At 35.0% G+C, this 23,597-nt stretch overlaps 1 protein-coding gene across 24 annotated transcripts in view; it reads left to right on the plus strand.

Annotated features, from left to right (window-relative positions):
- Positions 1 to 23,597, plus strand: part of LOC150100409 (coiled-coil domain-containing protein AGAP005037-like) — a 1,356,304-nt gene that overhangs the window by 852,378 nt on the left and 480,329 nt on the right. For all 24 annotated transcript variants that reach the window (XR_016549297.1, XR_016549300.1, XR_016549298.1 and 21 more), the window contains 2 exons: positions 9,561 to 9,708; positions 21,603 to 21,762. Coding sequence is in view for 19 of the 24 variants with exons in the window: in XM_090403260.1 (XP_090259386.1) it covers positions 9,561 to 9,708; positions 21,603 to 21,762 (308 nt within the window). In the remaining 5 variants the exon portion in view is untranslated. The remainder of the gene's footprint in view (positions 1 to 9,560; positions 9,709 to 21,602; positions 21,763 to 23,597) is intronic.

The raw sequence follows: 23,597 nt of genomic DNA on the forward strand, positions 1-23,597 counted from the left end.
AATAATAATAATAAGCTACACGAAAACGTAGCATTTGCTGTATTATACGAGCATCACCACAGCTGCTCCGTTTTCAACTCTTTTTTTTCTTTTGTAAGCACTTTACAAAATAATAATGGGGAAAAACAAAGCCCATCTAATAAACACCGAGGAATCCAGTGATAATGAAATTTTCATATTGATTTTTCCAAAACTTCTTAAGTTGGCTGCTTTAGCAAAAGATCGTTGTTTTCTCTGCTTTGATGATGAAACTTTAAAACCCCGGATTTTATGGTAACACCTGAAAAATTTACCGTGATTGATCCACTTATTCAATCAAAATATAATCTGCTAAAATTCAGACAATTTTACAACAGAAAATTATTTGAATGAATTTCGTCGACTGAATCTGAGTGGCGTAGTCGGAATGTCACATGCCTTTCGTCGGAGAGATTTACAGCCAAGAACGCGTAATTTCTAAGTGAAATTCGGGATGCTCAGAGAAAGGCTTCCAACCCCCCCCCCCACCTTCGAATCTGAAACGGAACTAAGGCATAAAACACGGATGCAGTAAATTAGTGAAGATTTCAGGCATCTCAATATGTTTTAAGTCACTTCTTTCACATTTTACCATTTTGGAATTATTCCTGACTTGTCTGGTATAGTTACGAGGTCATGCCATTCCTGTCTAGTGCCTTACCTATTTAGTGCCGGTGATAAATAACACAGAGGAACTGAAGACTGAAAAGAAAAAAAAGTTCAACTCCCACTTGTGATGAAAGGGAAGCGTACTGAAATCTATTTTTAGGGTTGTCTGAAAACAACAGTCCCATCTTAACAACACTAAAATTAGCTTAAGTGTACCAACAAAACTCCTTGGCTTTCAAATCATTGGTAGACTGGAAAAAATAAAAATAAAATAAAACAAGTTGACAGTTAAAAAAACTATTTTAACTGTCAACTTGGCCTTCGCTGATTCATAAGGGGAGCATCAGTACTAAAAAATAGCGTGACTTGTCTAGTTAAGTGGGGGGAAAAAAATAAGGCGCTCCCATTGTCAAAGAAACGAGACATCCATTCTACACAGTGCACTCTAAGAAGCGATGGTATTCCCCACCAAGTTCTAAACGTTTCTTGTAGTGCACAAATATTCTACGAAAATATCCAGGATATATTCTACTTCTTTTGTTGGACTTTTTTTTTTCTTTCTAATACCTATTAATATATAACAAATGATGTTTGTTAATGCATGATATGTATTAGTAATAGTAAACGATGTGTTTATTCTGGAACAGCATTTATATGAATGCAGATAATTTTCTTCAGAGAAGTGCATCATTTTAAAATAAATATTGATTTTTGACGTATTGAATTATAATAAAAATGAAAATATTAGGAAGGACTGACATTGTTAGCATTCAGGAATGTGTGAGCAGAGACAGCCGTGTCTATTAGTGTGAGCATCTCTCCATGTAATATTTCTTGTTTGTTGAATTCGATAGTATAAGACGACTCTATTGCTTCTGTGTTGCCATGGCAACAGTAAGCTGCAGTTGCGTCTACCAGTGTCGTTTGCTAAAGTAGTTTTTATAACGTTAAGAAATGAAAATGTAGCTGTTCGTAGCTACGTGGTAACATGCTTGCCATTACTTTCCCAAGTTCTGTGTTCAAGTCTCGCATTTAAGATTGAAATAATATTTTAGCCCGCCAGTCCGAGTATTTCTATAGTTAAAAAAAACAAAGGTAATTTGTTAAATAAAACTGGAATGCGAACGCCATCTATCAGTCAGGACACGAACTATGATACATTTTTTGTACTCAGATGAAATGTGCAAAGAATGACAAATAATTTAAACTATCCAGTTACTAGAGGTCGAAAATCAGGTAAGGAAAGAGGCTATAACAATATTCTGAAAAGTCATACCTGGAATAAGACGAATATTTCTGTGCATCCTGAAGACTTGGTACTTGCACTACCCTTCCATGTAGAACGTAGCAACGACCCAATACTCACTAGATTAATTCAAAAGAGTTCGATAATATTTTTAAATTATTAATTTTTTTTTTTTCGTTCTTGCACTAGGAGAAATTCGATTAGATGGTGTACAATAGAGACGAATTAACCTTCTGATATTTCTCAGTTCCTTCATCGATATCTAAATGTAATTTATCATTTTTTTTTTTTTTCATCTGACTCATCTGCGTTAAGACTTATTGTTCTATCGACAACAGATTTCTCGTTTAATGAGGGAAGAATGTACTGGGATTCGACAGAGAAGGAACACAATGTGTGCTAATGAATTTAGCAACTTTAAATGAGAAATTTTATGATTTATTACTTTTTCATTTTCTGATTCGTTTAGGAAATTTCTCTGCTGGCTTTGATCAATAACGGCCGATAAGGAAAATATAGGCGCTGATCACACCAAGACAATACAGTGTTCGATTTTTTTTTTTTTTTTACAAATGTGCTTCTTGCAAATACCGATTAAAAATCAGTCCCTTATTTTGAATGTAATTTATTGGAAGGAAATTACTACGAGTTAATGGGAATTTTTTATGCGAATAAATTTTTAAGAAATATTTGATAATAAATTGATTTTAATGCTTTTTACTGATATTTCAAACTTTTTTTTATTTGTGTATATACATAAAGATATGCTTGTGACGTAACGCATCTGCTATACTATGGTTATGAACGCAACAACCGAAAAAAATATAAAAATATATTTAACTTTCTTTAGAAATAATAATGTAATTTATATTTTACTTTTAATTTTGATTTTAATTGTTAAATATTTTAGAATTTTTTCTAAAATTAACAATATATATCATATACCTATAAATATTTTATATAATAATGTTATAATTATTATCATTTCTGTTTTCTTTATGAGTGGTTCTTGATGTATATTTAGAATTATACAGAATGCATTGATTGTAATTGAGTGTGCCAAAAATAAGTATGAGTAGTTCACAGAAAGACTGGCATGATTTTAAAAATCAAAATGCTAGTCCATTGCAATATATAAATTGCAACAAGAGAGAATTACATATAAATTGCAACAAGAGAGAATTACAACTCGGCTTGATATTGTATTGTTTTCTTACAACCATGTAACTTATGGTGGATAAAATATATCGCTTGTTAATTTTTATAACTAACTTCCCTTACGCTATATTTGCAGAAGACTTTCTAGGTTCGATTCTAGTCACGGACCAGAGAATTTTTTTCCCCAGTCTATTTCACAATTATTCAAGCTTTGGCACAGGATTTTTTTTTTTTTTTTTTTTTTTTTTTTTTTTTTTTTTAACCCTGGAAGAACTATGATTTTTAGTTCTGGTCATTTCACTACGTCTCGCATTGCTGTGTTATCAAACATTTTTGTGTTAGTGTGTGTTCAATATTTCGGATCACTTCAGCTAAAAGTTTTTCAGTGGTGGCGAAACGTTTCTCACGAAGTGGTTCTTTCAACTAAGGAAAAAGTCTGAAGTGAAGGTGGAAAACTATAACATAATTTCACTGACTACGCATGCACAGTAAGAAGAAGTTTTGAAATATGATCCTCGTAGTTATCTAGCAGGCAAGAGAGAATGATATATATATACTGAAGGGTTTACTTTTTTTTTTCTTTTTGCATATACTTGTTTACAGAAACGGACGTGATTCGTTGAAAGCCTAATGCCACATTCCTCGCAACCAAACAACAACGTTCTTCCTACACGTGTTTATTGTGAAATATATCCTATACACTAAATACATAATTTGAGGGAGAGAGATGCACCTAATTAACGAAGAAAAAAACAATAAGACATACAAACAATACATTAATGATAACACATTCACCCCCCCGCTGAGTTTAATAGCAAATTACACACTTAATATAAAATTATGTTCTTGTTTTTCCTTCAGATTTCCCCGTAGTTTAAGCAGTCAATAAACGTTTACCGTGCAGTATTTTCGTGACCAGTTTTGTACACCGCGCATGCGTAGCCAGTGGAATGACGTAATAGTGCCCACCATCTCAGTTGAAAGCCAAACACCGAGTGACAATTATATGCTTCTCGTTTGCTTTTTCTTTTGAAACTTCAAAATATAGAACGAATATAGCACAGTTCAGTTATCTTTCGTTATACAGGCTGCACGTTTCAGTCAAAATATCTGATCTTGTAGAAAAGTGTGACAGATATGATCTCTCCAGACTTCGAAACGTTACTATGGACAGGATTTTTTTTGTTGGTGTTAAATAGCTGTTTAGTTTAACAACATGCATACAGTGTGAAGAATTTCTACAACCTACACTCAATGGACAAAACATTAAAGATATCCACAGTGGCAATAACCAAGTGAAAAATAAACTTTCAACATCTTTTTCTAAATCCAGACTAATTTAATAAAAAAGATGGCACACCTTTTGGCAACTCCTATAGGTAAAGATGACCTCGCTATTGCTTCTGCCTGGTATCTCCACCTCTGGGTCTGGCTCCCAGTGAAGAGACCTCAATAAAGGTCGAAACTAGTCTGAGTAGTGGCCAATCCCTTAATGCATAACATTATACATATCTGCAAGGAGATGTGTTTTGCATTATGGGAGATACTGGGATAGGAGTGATGTTAACTTGGTCCATCTTTGCTACGAGTTGCACTACCTTACCCCAGTAAGGTAGTGCAACTAAATTTAGGATTAAACTAAATTTATTACAACACAACATTTTCTAGTGTGTTTTTTTCCTTTTTCTTTTGGGGAAAGGGTCCCTTGGGTGCGCCACTGGATACCCACCTAATAGCGTTAGGCCTCCTCTAGCTCGAATAACATCCTGCATTCTCCGAGCATTGACTCCACCAGAGGTCACTGTCGACACCATACCTGCACCCTCCTGTCAGCTCGGTACAACTGATGACGTGATTCATCAGACCACACGACTCTGGTCCACTCTGCAGAAATACAGTTTTGATGGTCCCGACACCAGGCGAGGCACAATGCCTGATGACGAGCTATTAACAGCGGTGCACAATTGGGGCGTTGGCTCCCTAATAGTTTATGGTTTATGCAGTGTACGCCGTACTGTTCGCTTACTGATGCTGCTTGGACCTCCGACATGGAAACTGGATGTGATTTGTCCCACCGTTGCCCGCAGTTGGTCTGTACGAGCCTGGACAACGTACGTCAACCTCAGTCATCAATGACGTGTGCTTGGTGGGCTCTGGTACGTCCGTTGATGGTTGCCCTCGTTTTTATCACTTGGGCGATAGAATGACTCCACCATCAAAGTCGTATAGATCTCCACATTTACTCATGTTCGTCGATTGGGATACACTGTTGGGAAGCCCCGATGTCTGCTTATTTACCGTCTGCATTCGGTTTGGGTATGTTCCACTCTAAGCAGGGAATACCAGTGTCAACTTCTCATCACCTCTATCTCTAATGGTTTGTCCATTGAGTGTATTAAGCATATATTAAGTGCAAAGAGTGATAAGTTGTAAGCAAACCCCTTCGGAATTATTTTTATACAAAAAAATTAGCACAAATAATTTTTTATATAAATTAAACATACAGGTGAGTAATATTTAAAATTTTAGACAATAAAATCAAGACCGCGTCTGCTAAATTATCACTAAATATTTTACTCAATGACCCTTATGATATCTTAATAATTTGTCTTGCTAATTTTGTGCTAGTGATTGCGATTAAGGTTGTTTTTTAGTATTAGAGTATGTATCATGACCGATCCCCCTCCCTTCTTATGACCCGGATGAATGCAAATTCATTGCATTCATCCGGGTCTCAGAATCCACACTGTAGTTCTACACCATGCATAAATTCAGAAAGGTAGAGTATTATCTTATTTAAATAAAGTGTAATTAATTTTTAAAGGGAAAATAAAAATTAAGTTCTCCTAAAATAAGACGAAAAATAAAATGTGAAAGAAAAAGAATCACAGTTTTAAACAAATCATTACAATTTGCTTAAAAATGATCTAATTTATTATAGACACCAAATGCTATATCGCATTCTCAATATTGAAAGTGTTAATTGTTGTATTGGTAGTCCTTATCCAACAATGGGACAACAAGCTCACCTCCATCTCCACAGCAGATCATTCTATATGGAAATTCCTAAACAACCTCAGGATCAAGCGCAAATCCCTCCCCCCTCTGCAAGCAGAACAGCACCTTGCATACACAGATGCTGACAAAGCCGAAGCCATAGCAAGAAACCTAGAGAAACAATGCAGTCCTGCATATGATAACCTAAACATCAGCCACGTATACAAGATCCATCGTAAAGTCAGGTTCACAGTAAATCGTCCCGATGTCAATCCAAGTCCTATAATGCCTACCTCACCTACCGAAATAATTGGCATCATCAACCATCTCAAGATCAAAAAAGCCCCAGGGCCGGATGGCATCACTAACCAAGTCATTACCATGCAAAGCCATAGCACATCTGGCAAACATCATAAACTCCATCCTCAAATGGCAGCACTTCCCCCAGTCATGGAAAATAGCTGACATCATCCCAATTCAAAAACCAGGTAAAGACCCACACCTTCCTGAAAATTACCGTCCCATCAGCCTGCTATCCAATTTAGGGAAAATAGCTGAGAAAATCATCCTCATCAGACTCCAAGATCATGTCAACCAATTAAATATCATTCCAGAAGAGCAATTCGGCTTCCGTCAAAATCACAGCACCACCCATCAAATCCATAGACTGGTAGAATACATCACCACAGGATTCAATTGGAATCAACACACTGGAGCTGTCTTCCTAGACATCTCAAAGGCCTTCGATAAGATCTGGCACCAAGGCTTCCTCTACAAATTTATCATCGCTAACCTTCCACTAAACATGATACACCTGATCAAATCATACCTCTCCAACAGGAGGATGCAAGTCAAAATCAATGAAACAGTCTCAACCCAACGGAAAATCCTCGCTGGAGTTCCTCAAGGATCACTGCTAGCCCCGATCCTGTTCAACATCTATATGGCAGACATCCCTCAAAATCCTCTCACATCCACCATCGCCCTTTATGCTGATGACACGGCTATTCTAGCCAGATCTCGTCAACCACTTCTCGTCACCAAAAAACTACAAGACACCATCCTGAATCTAGAAAAATGGTTTAAAGACTGGCGACTACAATTAAACCCCCAGAAAAGTACAGCGATACTCTTCACAAGAAGACGAGCATCCCCTAAAGGAGACATCACCCTGTTCAACTCTAAAATTCCCTGGAAAACTGAAGCAAAATACCTAGGAATACTTCTCGATAAGCGATTATGCTTCAACAGCCACATCAAGAGCACATGCACCAAAGCTTCAAAAGTTATCGCCCAGCTATACCCCTTGATCAACAGACACAGCAAACTAAGCTCAACAAATAAAATACTACTGTACAAGACAGTGATCCGTCCCACAGTCATATACGCCTCCCCAGCCTGGAGCCATACCTCCAAGACAAACATCCTCAAGCTACAAAGACTACAGAACAAATGCCTGCGAATGATTCTAGACGCCCTGTGGTTCATCAGGAACGCCCAGATCCATCGGGACATAAATATCCCCTACATCTCTCCACTACTACGCTCCCTAGCAGAAAAAGTCTTTATGAAGACATCTACGCATCCAAACCAACTAATACAACAAGCCGAAAACTATGACGGTAATGACCACTGGAAACATAAAAGACCGAAAGCCATCCTAACACCCAACGACGAATAACCACTTCTGCCCACTCAGGGCGAGCTAAAATAGCTCACAAATCTCTCCCATCACTGCTCCCGAAACAGACAACAGGGAATATGAAAAGCGTCAAGCTTCACCCTCTGCGCCATATATGTCCTGCGGTAGTCCTTATGAATTTGAGGTTGGAAGACGGACCCCTGGAGGGTAATGGATGGCAGTGCTGTAGCCAATGAAGTTTTAACTGAGACTCGGTTATTGCTGTTGCCCTCCTGCCATGATCAGAGCTTTAATAGCTCAATAACACCTATCCCTACACTGTCCTCTACAGATAACGGGGAAGATGAAAAGCATTCTTGCTTCGCCCCTTTAAGCCAGTCCTTATGGAGGTGAGATGCGGTGATCAATACCCTTGAAGGGTAATGGATGGCAATGTTGTAGCCAATGAAGTTCTGAGGCTCGGCTATTGCTGTTACCCTCCTGCCATGACATGATCAGAGCTTTAATAGCTCAATAACACCTTATCTTTACACTGTCCTCTACAGATAACGGGGAAGATGAAAAGCATTCTTGCTTCGCCCCTTTAAGCCAGTTCTGATAAGGAATAAGGTAGTCCTTATAAGGACTATAAGGTTTGTACGAACCTTTTAGTTTATTTGGGATGTTTATTTTCTAATATTTGTTTTGTAATAGATCACTAACTACTTTTCAATTTATATTAAAGAACAAAAATTTATAGATTTGAAATATTGCAGGACTGCCTACTTAAATTTAAAGATCCATTTCATGTATTATATATTATGTTATATCAAAATAAATTATGTACAATCAGATGACCATAATATTTTGATTTTTCCGAATTGCAATGAGTTTTCTACATTATGCACAATAAATTCATTTAGGGCGACAATATACTACTGCATAGACGAATGCATTTTCGAGATATTTTGTATTGTAGCTTCCTGTGAGGAATAAAGATATGGTTATGCTGTTCATGCAAAACGTTTGACCTCCCGATTCCAATAATAGCACGAGGATTTAGAAACAAGGGCCTATATTCCTATGAACATGTTTAAACATATGACGAATCTTAGATCATAAAAATGTAGACCAAACGACTAAAAGATTAATCGTATTATGATGATTGTCCAAAGCTATGGTCAGGAAGGTAATATGTAATGTCGACGTTTCAAGACGTTTTTTTTTTATTATTTTATTTAGAATTTCTTTTAAGAAAGACATCTTGGTTTGTACAATGTCTATTGTGCACCTAGTACCCAAACCAAGACAGGAAAGAAAGCAAGCACCATCCCAATTTCTGCTGGAATTCAGAAGTCCAAAACGCATTTCTCCGTTACTATAACAACCGCATTAAATTTCTAGCGCATTCGTAAGCTAAAACAGATTCGTTGCTAACGCAAACTTGACCAACGGATGAAGAATATCCATTTAGAGCTAAATGCGCTTAGTTCTTCATACTTTCCTTTCCAGATATTCTTTACACGTTTCTGCACTCTGAAGAAAGTAAATAAAATTTGGGAAAATTAATTGGTTGAACCAGCACCATTCTGTTTGGGAAAAGACGTGAGTGGACTAAACGACATCAGAATCACTCTAAAAACATCAAAAAAAAAAAAAAGATTCCACCTCATTTTTTTTTAAGACTACTTTTGAATTTTAAATATATATCATTAGTATTTGAAATGCTTAAAGGTGTGTGCAGTAAATTTAATAGAAAATTTAAGTTACATTATTATTTTTTAAATTAAATTAGTCAACCATTTAATAATTATCCATGACATTACATTACCACAATATTTTTTTATATAAAGAGATGGTTTATTCTTATTGGGTTTCATGTTAATTTAAACAATTTTTTATTTCTTCCAGGGACATCAGGGACAGGTCAGTATTGAGGATTTACGAGCAGGATATGAACGGCGAAGGAGTTTATAGCACATGGGATCAAGACCTCAGCTATTTCTCGGAACCAGAATTCGATTCAGAATACCAAAATCAACATATTCATAGAGCAAAGGTAAAAAACAAACGAAAAAAAACTATATTTTTCTTTGTTTATTCTGTCGTCTTTTAACATTAAGTTTTAGACATCATTTATTAAATTAGTAAACCTATCATTATTTTCCCATCTCTCTTCTTTCTCATCATAGTAACATCTTTCTAAATGGTAAATTATGAATTGCGAAAACATAATTAATCTTCATATACTGAAAGATAGTGTTAAAGATACAGGACTAGATGGAAATAATTAATGACAATATTAGCGATCTATTTTGAGGTAAATTATCATGGAGAGTGACATTCTTGCAAATATTACTTTTTTTGTCCATTCAGCTAGTAGAATGGTATCATCAAAGGATCGAGATAAAATATTCAACTGTGGGAGTAAGGGGGGAGGCAAAATTCAAAAGAATTTGCCGTTTAGAATACTGCAATTCGAGATAGCATAATCTAATTTCTGTTTGGTCAACAGGTTAATTTAAAAGCTTGATAAGCAGATCACCGACTGAGTTAATCAAATTAAACTAGTTATCAAAGAATATCTTACAGGCAAACTCTACACCTCCGGTTTCCTACCAGAGTTGCCCAAAGTTTAAACGACAAGGGTTTCCACTGACTCATCACTCTAGTTAAGGTTCCCCGAGCAAGATGTGGAGTAATTGCGAGATGTTCACTGGTTCATGGTATGACGTCAAGGCTACTTAATGAAAATTGAAGTAGAAAGGCGACACGAAGTTCAGTAGAATGTGTAAGTCCCCTGGATCAATTTTCTCTCTCTTTTGTCCAACGGGAGTTGGTCATTGTATTTTCTTCTCCAAACTTTGTTAATAAGCGTGCAGTTTTCGTTTCTGCTACTAAAATATTTCCCAGTTGTTTGCTTGGTGTAGGAAGGGATCATTTTGTGTACTCTAATAATAGAAGTCGCATAATGTCTGAGGGAGACAGAAGATATTGCGGGTCACTTAGGAACTGCCGTGTCTTGATTTTCACTCAAATGAATAAAATCTTTTTCACTTTTCCATTAATTTTTAACCTTTTAGTTACTGTCAATTTTATCGCATCACTGTCTGTCCAAAATTGTTCTCTAAGGAGGATGAGAAAGTTTTGGAGACTGCACAGAATCCTGCTCGACAACATGCTCCAAGATAGTCAGTTAGTATTGGAAAAATAAATGAACGTTTAAATGGCAGGAAAGACTGCCTAAAGGCATGACTGGTAAATTTCTCGTGGAACCAACGACAGGCCTGCAGCAAGAAACAAATTACACGTAGGTTTATTCCTTCGTTGATAGAACCCGTCATCTTATGACTAAATATAACAAGCATGTTTTTTTTTTTTTTTTTTTTTTTATATAACGATAAGGAACGTTGTTTTGGTCTTCGCTCTACTCTACGCAGTATTTAATTATAATTCTAGTTACTGTACAGGCAGATATTAATACCGTAATAATACGATGTGTATAGTGATCTCATTAAGCTTGTCAATATTATTATGGTATTTATCGAACTTTGCGCCATTTAATAATAAAATAACGTAATTAATACTTGAATCGTTTTCAACAAGAAACGGCATAATATAACTAAAATATAACTTTTAGTTATATTTAGAAACAGTTTGTGCTAGTTTTACTGCTGCCTGTTCTTCACTTTATTTTGTGTTTTTACTTATAACACAGTGATGTTGAATTCATTATTGTTTTAACAATCTACAAATTGAGAAGCGTTTTAGTCTTTTAGTCCAAAGTAAATTAAAAAAAAAAAGAAAATTATAATTAGGTGTACAAATGAATCATTGGTCCCATAACACGATAGTGTGTTATGGCACCAATTAAAAACAGTTCATTTGCTAGTAACTACGCAGTGGCACGAGTCACGTGTGTATTAATATATCACATAGCAGATTACAATGAAAACCGAAAGACATCAAGAATTATTTCGTATTCATAAACACAAATATCTGTGATCTTTTCCTACGAAACACATTATAGTAGACAAACACTTCACATACTGTACTAACCTCGTTCACAGCGACTATAGTAATAAACCTCTACAAACTAAATCCACCTTTTACGCCATGGCCTACTCGTAATTGTTTAGTGTGTCGTACAATAAAACGCGCCGTAATATTAATAATATAGCGTAGACAGCGACCTGCTACCGAGGGAGTAGTGAGCTAATAGAGTTAGATTGCTTAGTGGTAGTTCGTTAAGATACTTGTGACAAGAAAACAATTGCTGGACGGACTCCATTTACAAGTATCCCTCGTGCGAGGTAAATGCAGCGGAAATAACTGCGGGGAAAACTCGCCTTTGTGGGATTTATTTCGGTTCTGTAGTTACAGATATTTTTCCTAATTATCTTTCGTCTTCCTGTTAATGAAAATTCTTATATCCTCTTAATGACATGTGGGAGTGTACTCGCGCCGTGAATCATATAATATTCCTTTAAGTCTGTGTGGAGAAAGTGAAAATGAGGGGAGGGGAGGGGAGAGCTGGGGGGGGGGGGGTTCGTAGAACGTAGTGTGTTAGTCATTGGAAGTTCGCGAAGTTAATAACGTACTGGGTTCTCCCCGAATAAATTTAAGCTGGTGAATTCGTCACATGCCTCGACAGATTAAAAATAACAGAATTAAATTGTAATTCTGGTTGAGGGGATGCCAATTTTACTTTGATAACAAGACTGGTGGATGTCTGATTCAGGATATGACAAGGATGGACGAATGTCATATTTTTCTTTTAACTTGTAGGGCGAATTATATAAATTGAAATACAACTCAAAAATATAACGTTTATTTTGAGAAGGAAAATTTTAATGTGCACTTAACACACTCAATAAACGGATAAACTACTACAAATACAGCCATAAATGATCATGTTCGTGTTGCAGACATTTTTGTCCACTTTGTTCACATCTGAGACTGTTACTGTAAGGGTTGCAATGCTCTACTTCGTAGGAAAAGAGGCCCGGTTTCAAGTCCTATCTATAATGATAGTAATATTAGGCTTTTTTCACGCGAGGCTAAGTTAATCAGTCATAGGTGGAGGCAGTGGGATATTTTTTTCCTGATGCCTGAAGTTTTATTCCCACAGAACAACAATGCCTTCAAAGAGATCCCGTTAAATATGGGGGATTTAAGGGGTCTCTTTGAAGGCTTGAGAGAATTTTAAGATCTCACAGTCTTCAACTCTATGCTATAACTATTAAAGACGCATGTAATAATCAAATTTTCCACCACCGAAGTTGTTTAGCATTATGCCGAAACGGCTAAGGCCATGAGGCATGTCTAATAACTGTGAGTGTTATACTTACGGTTATTAAATGAAATGAAAAATAGAATGAAATAAAGCCCTTATAATAAAACTGAAATACAACATCCTTCGGAATGTTGTATTTCAGTTTTATTATAAGGGCAAACATTTTAGTGGCAAAACAAAATTATGCCACAGAAGGCAAAAAAAATGGCTACGTTCCATTGTTGTGTTTGAATGACGTCACACCATGATGCTATCTGAGATGCGCATTTTTTTAAAATAATTGTCTCGGATCATTTCCATAATTGTTCATTTTATTAGAAATATTAATTTTCTTCTTAGAAAAAAAAAAGTTTCATTCAAAAGGGACCAACTAATTTAATGGGGAAAAAATATATTTCCAGGAAGACTTCACACTTTTTTTTTGTTGATGTATTATTACCTTTCCGTAAAAACCGTAATACATTTCTTTGAGTAGTATTATGGGTGCCGAGTTGAAAACAAGCCGGTTGGGCAGAAAGCAGCTGAGTAAAGCCCGGCTCGTGCGAGATTATGATTAATGGATAATGTCATTAGCCACATTAACATGTCATGGTAGTTAGAAAAGGAGGGAATAGGAAGATAAATTTTCTTTAATATCACGGAAGTTTTTCCTGCTCCCATATTTCCGTTTTGGCTGGCAGCTATCAAGAAAAATGTTATTGAAAGAAACCGTACTTTCTGCGGAATATTTTTGTTTACTTGTGTGTAAAGTCTGCACCAGCTGCTCGCTAGTTCGATAATTCGTTGTCACTGAAAGAGTGCGAAAATTTTTCTGCTTCCTTTTTCGCACAGTAACTGCGAGACCTTTCTTTCACCCTTCATATACTTCTTAAGTGCATTATGATATTGGCGAAAGCTTAATAACTTTTAATTAGAAAAGCAGACTTCCTTCAGTGAACAGATTCGGAGATTTTAAGTTGTGCACTGAGTTCGGTAGAAGTTCATTCTTCCGCCGTGCTGCGTTTTCTAGAATGGTTTAAACACATTTATCGCAGCATTAAAAATGTATAACATCGCTTGAATGTAACAATCTCCGGTTCAGATCCCGTTTTGCAAAGCGAGGATTTTCTAGGTCTCTTTAATGGAAGGCCAAGTAAACCGGTCTTAGATGAAGGCGATTTTCTTCGGAAGAGATCAGAGAGGTATTTATTTATTCGTGTGGGGTTCCCCCCGTTCCTCGACCGCCCCTTAGGACTGGTTCAGTCCTCCTAGTGAGGGATTAAGTATGTATTATATGACTGTAGAACCGTGTGTGTGTGTGTGTGTGTGTGTTCACGGGCCGGTTTGCCTGTTCTGAGGGACGAAAAATCCGAGTTTCCAGATGGAAAAACCCTCTACCTCCGTATGAGATAGGCTTTCTTTTGACTAACTCACTTTTAGTCGAAAGAGACCAGAAAAAGTTCCTCACGTTATGCACGGGGAATCGAACCCAGGTCTTTCTGACCAAAGGGCTTCGTCTATACTGACTGAGCTACGGAAGCTCATAGAGAGGTATTAAAGGCTGTAAACCACCGGCGAGCTATTTTTTAATATTTTTATTTATCTTTACAAAGTTCGAAAACCCTGCTCTAGAGACCAAACATTTTCAGTTCACTTCAGGCCACTGATAAACGAGGTATGGGCGGTGAAATATTATCTTCCACCTAAGTTGATAACACTGTCTGCAGCAAGATTCAAACCCCCGGCTTGTTGGTTGCATGCAGTACTTTAACCACTCGGCCAACCAGGTCTGCAAATGGTTAGCGAAATATCTAAAGGAAATCTCCAAAGTTAATATAGGGTATCATAAATGAATACTAAATCGAGTTGTAATTAAATAAATGAAAAAAAAAAAAAAAGAGAGAAACCATTTTTAAACATCCGATTTTGGTGGTAGTAGGGAAAGTAGTTTCTAACCCTAAGTCCAACACGGTACTAAATATGCCACAACTTTTGGAGAAGAGATTATTGAAGGGAAAAGGTTTGTTTGCTGTTCGAGGATTGTTAAAACTATTATGCCGGTAAAAATTTCGAAACTATAATTACTCCACGATTGGGGGTTGATGCCCAATAAAACCGTTATTCCGAAACGCTGTCTAGACTGATTTCAGTAAAAAATCTTTACGAAAATGTTTCGTCTTCGCTATTTTTTAGATTTGGACATCTGCAAGAGTAAAGTGCTTCGAAATTAAATCTAAACATAACTCCGTCGTTGCTTGATAGATTTAATAAAACTTGAGATTTTGAATATATCCGAGATTTGCATTGAATTTAATTTCAATTGGAATAGTGACTTGATGGAATTGAATGAGATTGGATCTCTATTAAAATTTGTCGATTTTGGTTTAATTGTTATTTCACCAAATGAACAGACTAAAATAGAACCATTTTAGCGAAAGAAAAAAAAAATACTAATATAACAGGAAACATCAAGCCTTGATTAACCGAGTTTGATATTGCAAAGAAAGCCTTAATTTTGATTTAACAGATGATTTTTGTATCTTTTAAAGAGGGGAAAAATAGCATTGTAAGAATGTAAATGCACATATACAGTTTGAACTCTTCGTTTTTTTTTTTTTTTTCAGAGTAAATAAATTTCCGGTACAAGTTATATTTTATGCTTTAAGTGGGGGAGGTGCAATTTCCTAACATTATTTAAAATACTCCGAAGTTTGGCTCTGGATTTTCGAGCGAAGAAGGTCACGATAACCTTATTCGACTGCTTAACATTATTTCTATCTACAGTGGAAATTAGGACATATCTTCTTCAGAACAAATTCTACAGCTAAGAATTCATGCTTATCATACTAAAGGAAATGCAGTGAATTGTATCTTCCATTCTTGGCTGTTTAGTTAAACGCATAAGTCTAGTATGGGGAGGGGGGGAACTCAAGCTAATTCTTAAACTAAATTTGTATTCAATCGTTAGATCTATGCCAAAATATAAACTTATGATGAACGAAATATAATTTTTACTTTAATGAGAGCAGTAAAATCATAAAATCGTTTTTCTTCTTCCACTCCCTAAATTATATAATTATTTGCGCACTCATCCACTTCCTGACAGAAACATAATCACTAAATTTGACTGCAATTTGCCAATGGACGAAATCCAACAGTTTAGTCGGTGTGATCTTGTATGAAATGAGACAGCGTTGGATACGATACAAAGACTTGTTAGAACTGGAATCTTTTTTGTTTTATCAACAAAGTGAACGTCACCAGGGTTACTTGGCAAGGAAAGACAGTGGAATAAGGTGAGATAAAGAGATTAGTAAGGGGGGGGGGGTGCCTCTTCTCAGTTTCAAAAAGCAGTCTGATTTTTGCAGAAGCTAACAGGTTTAAAACACTTAGGTTGCATTCCTAGTGCATACCATACTCGGAGTGCACTTGGGATAGTTGCCAAATTTTCTCATTCCAGGAAGGAACAAAAATAAACATGACGGAGGGATAAATTAGGCTTATAGTTACCTCCCTCTGGACAGTCTATTCTGGGTAACTGTGCAGTGCACAACTTAGAGAAGAATCACTTGCAAGGCGAGTGTGTCGTAGCTTGAATCGGCTGTCTCTTCCTGGATGATGAACCCAGTACATATCGTACGCTTGTGAAATCCCGATAGATAAAGGTTGCCGCCTATTATTAAACGTCTTGTAAAAAGGGAACACAGTGACTACTGTCATTGGGATTAAATATGGCCGACCTGTGGCACCATTATTTTGTAAGAAAGTTTTTCTTTCGTATATCTTAAGGCTTTGTTATGTAATGTTATCTTGCTTATAAAGTAAACTTGAGAGTGATAATGTGAACAAACTTGTCTGCATGATTGTTTAAATATATATGTTAATACTCAAGAAATGTAATGCTCTTAGGTTCATATATTGTAGAGTGCTAGCAGGTGATGTCAATGCAGTATTTCGCTACTGACAGCTCCCGATAAACTCTCTGTAGTAAGAGTAGATGACAGCGACCTCATCTTTGTACAGATGTATTCGCTAGCGCTCTTATACAGTTCACTGTTATAAATATTTGCAATAATTACTGCATTGCTAGCATAACATTTATTTAGCCTTTACCTAATTAGTCATCGATAGAATGAATGTTGGGTGTCATCGCTAATTTTTATACTTTAAAAACCTGGCTGTCACCTTTAAAGGTCATAATTGAGACACCTTTTCATTTATATCTTTCGCAGCATCCTAACAAAACCTCCTTTGTATAAATCTAATTCAAAGAAATGTTCACAAATTTTCGATCATTAAATCCTTACGAGTTTGACATTTCTAGTCTAAATTAATTAGTCAAGATTAGTTGCGTTATCCTCTTTATTAATTGGAATATAGCACGCTGGCACTATATTTTAATTAATCCGTTAGACTCATTATGAGTTGAGTTGTTAACGTACGCTGTTCTGGCTAATTTCTCTCTTATTGCATCTAACTGTATTTAACTGCTTGCGCATCCTAATAATCCTTGCTAATTATATTATCTATTTGCATATTTAATTTTCCTTGTATTAAAGTGACTCGATGTTTTCCTTGTTCTGTTTGCTTTATTATTTATTATTATTGCAGTATAATTTTCCTTGTTGTCTTTTCATAGTTGCGTTCTTTTTATTATTAATTTTCATTTCCAAATTTGTGTCCAAAATTCTTGTAGCATTTTTATTCAGTAGGATAAAATCATCCGAATAAACTACCGGATTGTTTTAAAATTAGGTTTAATAAACAATCTGATGCATAAATATTATAACTAACAGTGAAAGCTGTATTTAAAAAAGCAAAATTCAGGTTTCTTTCTTAAACTTCTCAACCTCGTATCATTTTGCTTCCAATTTTGAAGGCGTATATGAGTTTTTCAGCCAAGTTTTCGTTCTGCATGATCCTGATAATCAAGACATTGCAATCTACTAACAGATTTTAGCGGCATGCATATTAATTGGACATGCAGTAGAATTATCACCTTCAATGTCAGAGCAAGCCTGATTAAATGTTGGACTGAAAAGTCATATTCAGCGTTCGACCGGAAGCAACAAAAATGAAAATAAAACAGGTTGTACGTGCTTTTTTTTTAAATAAATATTTTATAAATATTTGTTTCTAAATAGAAACAAAGGCTGTTGAATGCTTTTAATTTGATTTGATTTAATAAGATGAATCGACCGAGCTCTTTGAGAGAAACGTGTAATTACGTATATTATTTCTGGGAAAACTCCCATGTTACTCCTCTTAATAAACTATTATAATTAATTACGGCTATTTTACCTGCTTCAGTTTAGGAGTGCCCCTGTTTAAATGTCATTGGCTATTTACTCACGGATTCTTAGGGCATTGTAGATGTAAATGTACCAAAAAGTATATGTAGCATAAGGAAGCGAAATTTACACATACCTTTTTCTGGGTGTTGCGGCTTTTCTTCTTTCTGCGATGTTGAAAAACTACTGAGTGTGTGGAGGGGGGGGGGGGGAGTAGGCAATCTGGGAGAATTAAATTAGAAAAACCCGTTTTTTTTTTTGATGCCATTTAATGACATTTAAACAGGGACACTCCTAAACTGAAGCAGGCAAAATAGCCGTAATTAATTATAATGTGTAATTACTTTTTTTTTTTTTTAAATGAAAACTTTTGCCTGCTTGAACATAAGCAATTTACAGACATAATACACTCGAATCTACCCATGTCATATTTTCTGTAACTTAATCTGAATAACTCAGCTTTTTTATATAATAGGCAAGTTAGGATTGGACATCAGCCACCTTTTCCATTGCTTTCTTATTGCATCACCTGAAATGCAATTTCTAGGTCTTGATTGATGTCAATCAAGACCTAGAAATTTTAGCTACTTTAGTTCCAAATATAAATCTTATAAATATTTAAACGCATAATGAAGCAATGACTAATTCTCAGAAAGAAAAGCAGTTGATATATTATCATTAGACAGCTGAAAAAGGGAAATAAAATTATGTAATGGCAAGTGATAAGAAATAAAACGGCTAACGGAAGTCACATTATTATCATCTTTCTCATTATGACGTGTATTGGGCGTTTGCTGTTGGAGGAGTGGCTATCCCAAGGCGCTGAATTTTTTCAGCCCTGTCTGGTGTATATTTGAGTTTTTTGCCTTATAATGTCGTTATTGGCATCTTGCCAATACCTACGTGTATTTCCATATACCCTTGGAATTGCTGTTCAAAGTGGTGTCTTACACGCATGCAAGCCTGCCATTCATCTTCACTTTCACAGAGCATCAGAAAGGCATCCCTTTTTTTCTCCCTCTGAAATTATTTATATATAGGCAATGCTGACTACATTCGCGTTTACGCTCTGGAATCCATAATTGTATATATCGTCATAGTAACGGCAAGCATGTACTCCTTCTCGTAGTCACCAAAGTTTTGAGTTATGTAGAATGTGCATTGTGGCCTTTCAAAGCAATCGTTTTCTTTAGAAAACTTTGGGGGCATTAGATATTGGCAACGAATTGCCAAACTTCAGCGAGTAAATTCGCCTACTGGAGGGAGACGATGTGTGAAATATGTTTTTCTTCAAAGCTTCGACTGCTTCGTTTAGAATTTCAAATTCAAATCGCAGAGCTCGTTGCTTCTGGAAACAAGGGAAATATCTGAAAATCGGTTATTTTTATTTTCATGCATAAGCCAAGAGTCGCATGTGTTCGAATTTGAGTGCGGGATAGGTCACGTATTTCGGCTAACCTATGCATTTTGTAATATGGAAATCCTGGTGGTTTTTTCCCAAAGTGCAATAGTCAGTTGGTTTCTTTCGGAGCAGATGCATATTACCATTCTCTTTTAATAAGAATATTTCTCCTCTGTCTCTCTCTATGTGAAAGTTGATAATTTAATTAACCAGTCTAAAAAGAATCTACTAAATGAAGAGAAAAATATATAAACAAAAATTTGAAGTTTTATTTAAAAAAAAAAAAAAAGATGTAAACTGAAGTGAGATCACTAAAAACAATCCTGGGGTGTGAAAAGAGGGATGAGAGTTTAGTTAAACAGATACTATTATTAGATATTTATTAGAATTCATGCTATAAAATTTGGATTCTAATGGAGTATGCAACTAAATAACTTGTAAGAAAACTCTATACTATACCAACGTCTGCTGACACCAGTTATTATCGTAAACGAATGTTAATTCAGAAGAAATATGAACACGTTAGTTAAAAAGATAATTACAATTTCATTAATTTAGGTTTCTGTTTTGTTACTGGTTGGTCTAGTGGATAGCACATCCGCTCTTCAACCAACAGTGGGTTCGAATCCCATCTCGAGCATTAGATGTTTGTAATAGCCTGCTCTAGACGAACATGATAGCTCTTTGAGTTTATAGGGCTTATCTTAATTGTAAATAAATGAATTTTCGCGAAAATAAGTTTTGTATGTCAAGGCTGATGGATGCGACTTCAAAAGATCCAGAATAGTCATCACTGCTGTGGACACGATGTGTGCTTATATAGAACACGATGTGCACATCGGTGAATATATTTGAAGAATGATTGATTGGGTGTTCTGTGATATGCGTCCAATAGATTTAGTTTAAGGTACTATTAAGACATGATAGGAAACACTATTTCTGCAGTTTCAGGTTTAAACCTAAAATTATTGTTTTTGTTTACTAACATTATTTGTAGAATGGTATTTCATTATTATTAGCACAGTTTACTGCAGTTCATGTTATTCTTTGTATATATAAGATAAATATATCAACAGAGAATTGCTGCATATCACTGCATATATGTGAAGAATAATTGATTAGGTGTACATTACATACCTCCAATCAATCATTGAGCGCTGCAGTGATTGATTACAGATAATGTCTTTGTTGTAGAAAACTAATATGTTTTATATGTACATTTTATAGATGTGGCCAGCTGTTTAGTTTACACGATTAATTTATGTATAAAAAGATAAAAAGTTTTCTTGATTAAATAAAAGGTATATTTCATACTTTTATTAGCGAAGTATCTTTCGTTATATACAGTTCCTTCATTGGGTTGTGTGTGTGTATATATACGAGTATTGAACTGTTCATATGACTATAACCGAAATAATATAAACACAAAATAACTTCTAGTTATATAATGAGGTTAACTTACCAACACTAAAAAATTAGCATACTTTTGATAATTTCAGTTATCGTAATCCAACATAATACCATCTTTGTTGTCGCCATGTTAACCTTTTACTGTCTGTGATTTTGCCTCATTTATTTTTTCACACTTTTTCGAGGAATCCCATGTCAAAGGACACTTTTGTCCTTTGGAACAGTCTCCGACACTCTGCCTTCCCAATAGATTACAACCCTCAGCTGTTCAAGCAAAATGTGAACAGATTCATCCTTTCTTCTATTCTTCTCGCCCATACACAACATTAGTGTGCTATAGGTCTGGTGAACTTTTGTGTGTGGATCAGATATTAAAAAAACACATTAGGACGAAACTAGTGGCTTAATGAATAACTAGAAGTTCTTTTATGTTTATATTATTTCTAGTCATAGTCATGTGAACGTTTTTGCAGATATAATATGAAGGGAGGGGAGAGAGAGAGAGAGAGAGTTTTAGTATAATACAATTAAAATACCCCAATGGTATTTTAATAAATTTTTATGCGTTTTCGTAGTCCTCCAAGTCTGCAGGCATTCCTTCAGCCTATTATGGAGTACCAACCAGCCCTTACTCACCAGGCAGCCGAACTCAGACACTCCCTGTTGGAGCATCAATGAGGGCCTATTCGCCCCTTCCTCCAGAGAGGTCAAAGCCACAACCTATGCCTCCTGCTGGTAAGCATTGACTTTACCTTAATTGTTCTAAAATGTTTTATTCAACAATAGCCATTGTAATGCATCTTATATTTTTTAGGAAATTTGACTAATCTCGGTAGATATGCATTATATATGCTAGTTTTAGATTGTTTTTTCAAATGTTAATTTGTTGGTATTCGTTACGTAAGGAAAATATATTATCACAGCTGCTATATTCCATTTATTGCTGTTAACGTATTCTAGCATGAATGCATTCCTAAGAATCTGTTTTTCTAGAAACGGCTGTAAGATGTACATTATCAGTAATGGAAAAATCTTTATCAACACAGCTAATAATAAACCAGTTATCGATACTTGACATTAAACTCAGTAGTTGAAATTAAGAATTTTCTCCATAAATGAAAAAAAAAACAGTTAATTTATATGAAGTTCCAGAAAAGAAACTTCATATTTAAATTTAATAAATTAAATATTTAAAAAAAAATTAAATTATAAATTTAATTTTAAATAAATTTAATAAAATAAATTGATTATTTAAATATAACATTCAGAGGAATAATATAAAATTTGAGAAATGATATTATTCTTATATCTAGTGCGGTAGAAACTGTACATCATGGCGACGACAAAAATTCTCTGTTTGGTTTTGAAGTTTATCCAAAAATAATTTCATATCTCATTGGATGGATACCCATAACATTTACATACGTACTTCTGTTTCTCTAATTACGTTATTGTAATTAAAAAAAAAAAGGAAATAGAAGAATAAAAATATTACGTGTTTCTTATTATAATTCTGTAAATGTTTTTCGGTAATATTAAATTCTGATAACATTAAATAAATAAATCTGCTAATGCTTTTTATTCCCCAAAGAGAGCAGACGAGACCGTTTAGGCCTAACTCATTTCTCCAATCAATTCGGAAACCGACAAACTTAAAAAGAAAAAAAAAAAATGCTCGATAGCTAAAGAGTTCAGCGTCATAGACAGCTTGAGATAAATTAATACGACGATTTTTTTTTATTTATTTATTCAAGTCCATTAAATTAGAGAATTTAAAACTATATGCTACAGCATCTTACTATTACTGTCTGCACGTCTTATACGTCTGTCACTAGTCAGTTCGGAATATTTACTTAAAAGCAATTAATTTGTTTAACCGACTATATTGACTGTTAGATGTCGCTTTCAGCGTCCATAGTATTGAGCTTCGTGTAGATATTGTAGATCTAATAGTATATAAATGCTCATTGAGGAATTTGGAGTTCTCTAGACTTGCAAATGTTTTTCCAATACAACTTTATATTTATTAGCAATATCTGTAACCAATAGGGTTGCCAACCTTTGCTGAAGAAAAGGGAGAACGTTGAATTTTCCTGTTATCGGATAATTTAAGAAATGCTGCACACATACAGCGTGTCACCTAGCACAACAAATCCTTCGTTAGTTATTTTAGCCATATTTACTCGTAATTCAGGAAAATTAAAATCAGTATCAATTAACGTTTCATAGTCTTAAAGAAAATGTTTAAAATTTCTAGAAAGAAATCTTTACCGTGCAAGTAAGAATTTTGGTTTTAGAACTTTCTTCTAAAAGGTTATTTTTTCAGTGTTTTTCTTCAAGGTAAGAATATGATAATGTAGATACAGTTTATCAGAAATGATTTATTATTTTAAGTCGTACAAAAAAAAAAAGTTTGACCTTTAAAATGGATTACGGTTGGCAACTCTAGTTTAAAATGAATTTGACTTTTTTTAAAATAAATATTTATTTCCTATTGAGATGATTATATGATTTTAGTTACACAATGAATATCATTTTAAAAATAGATAAAAAGTATGCATTATTATTAT

This window comes from Typopeltis vanoorti, chromosome 13 (genome assembly GCF_054136105.1).
Source record: "Typopeltis vanoorti isolate ZY-2024b chromosome 13, IOZ_Tvanoo_1.0, whole genome shotgun sequence".
NCBI classification, from domain to species: Eukaryota; Metazoa; Arthropoda; class Arachnida; order Uropygi; family Thelyphonidae; genus Typopeltis; species Typopeltis vanoorti.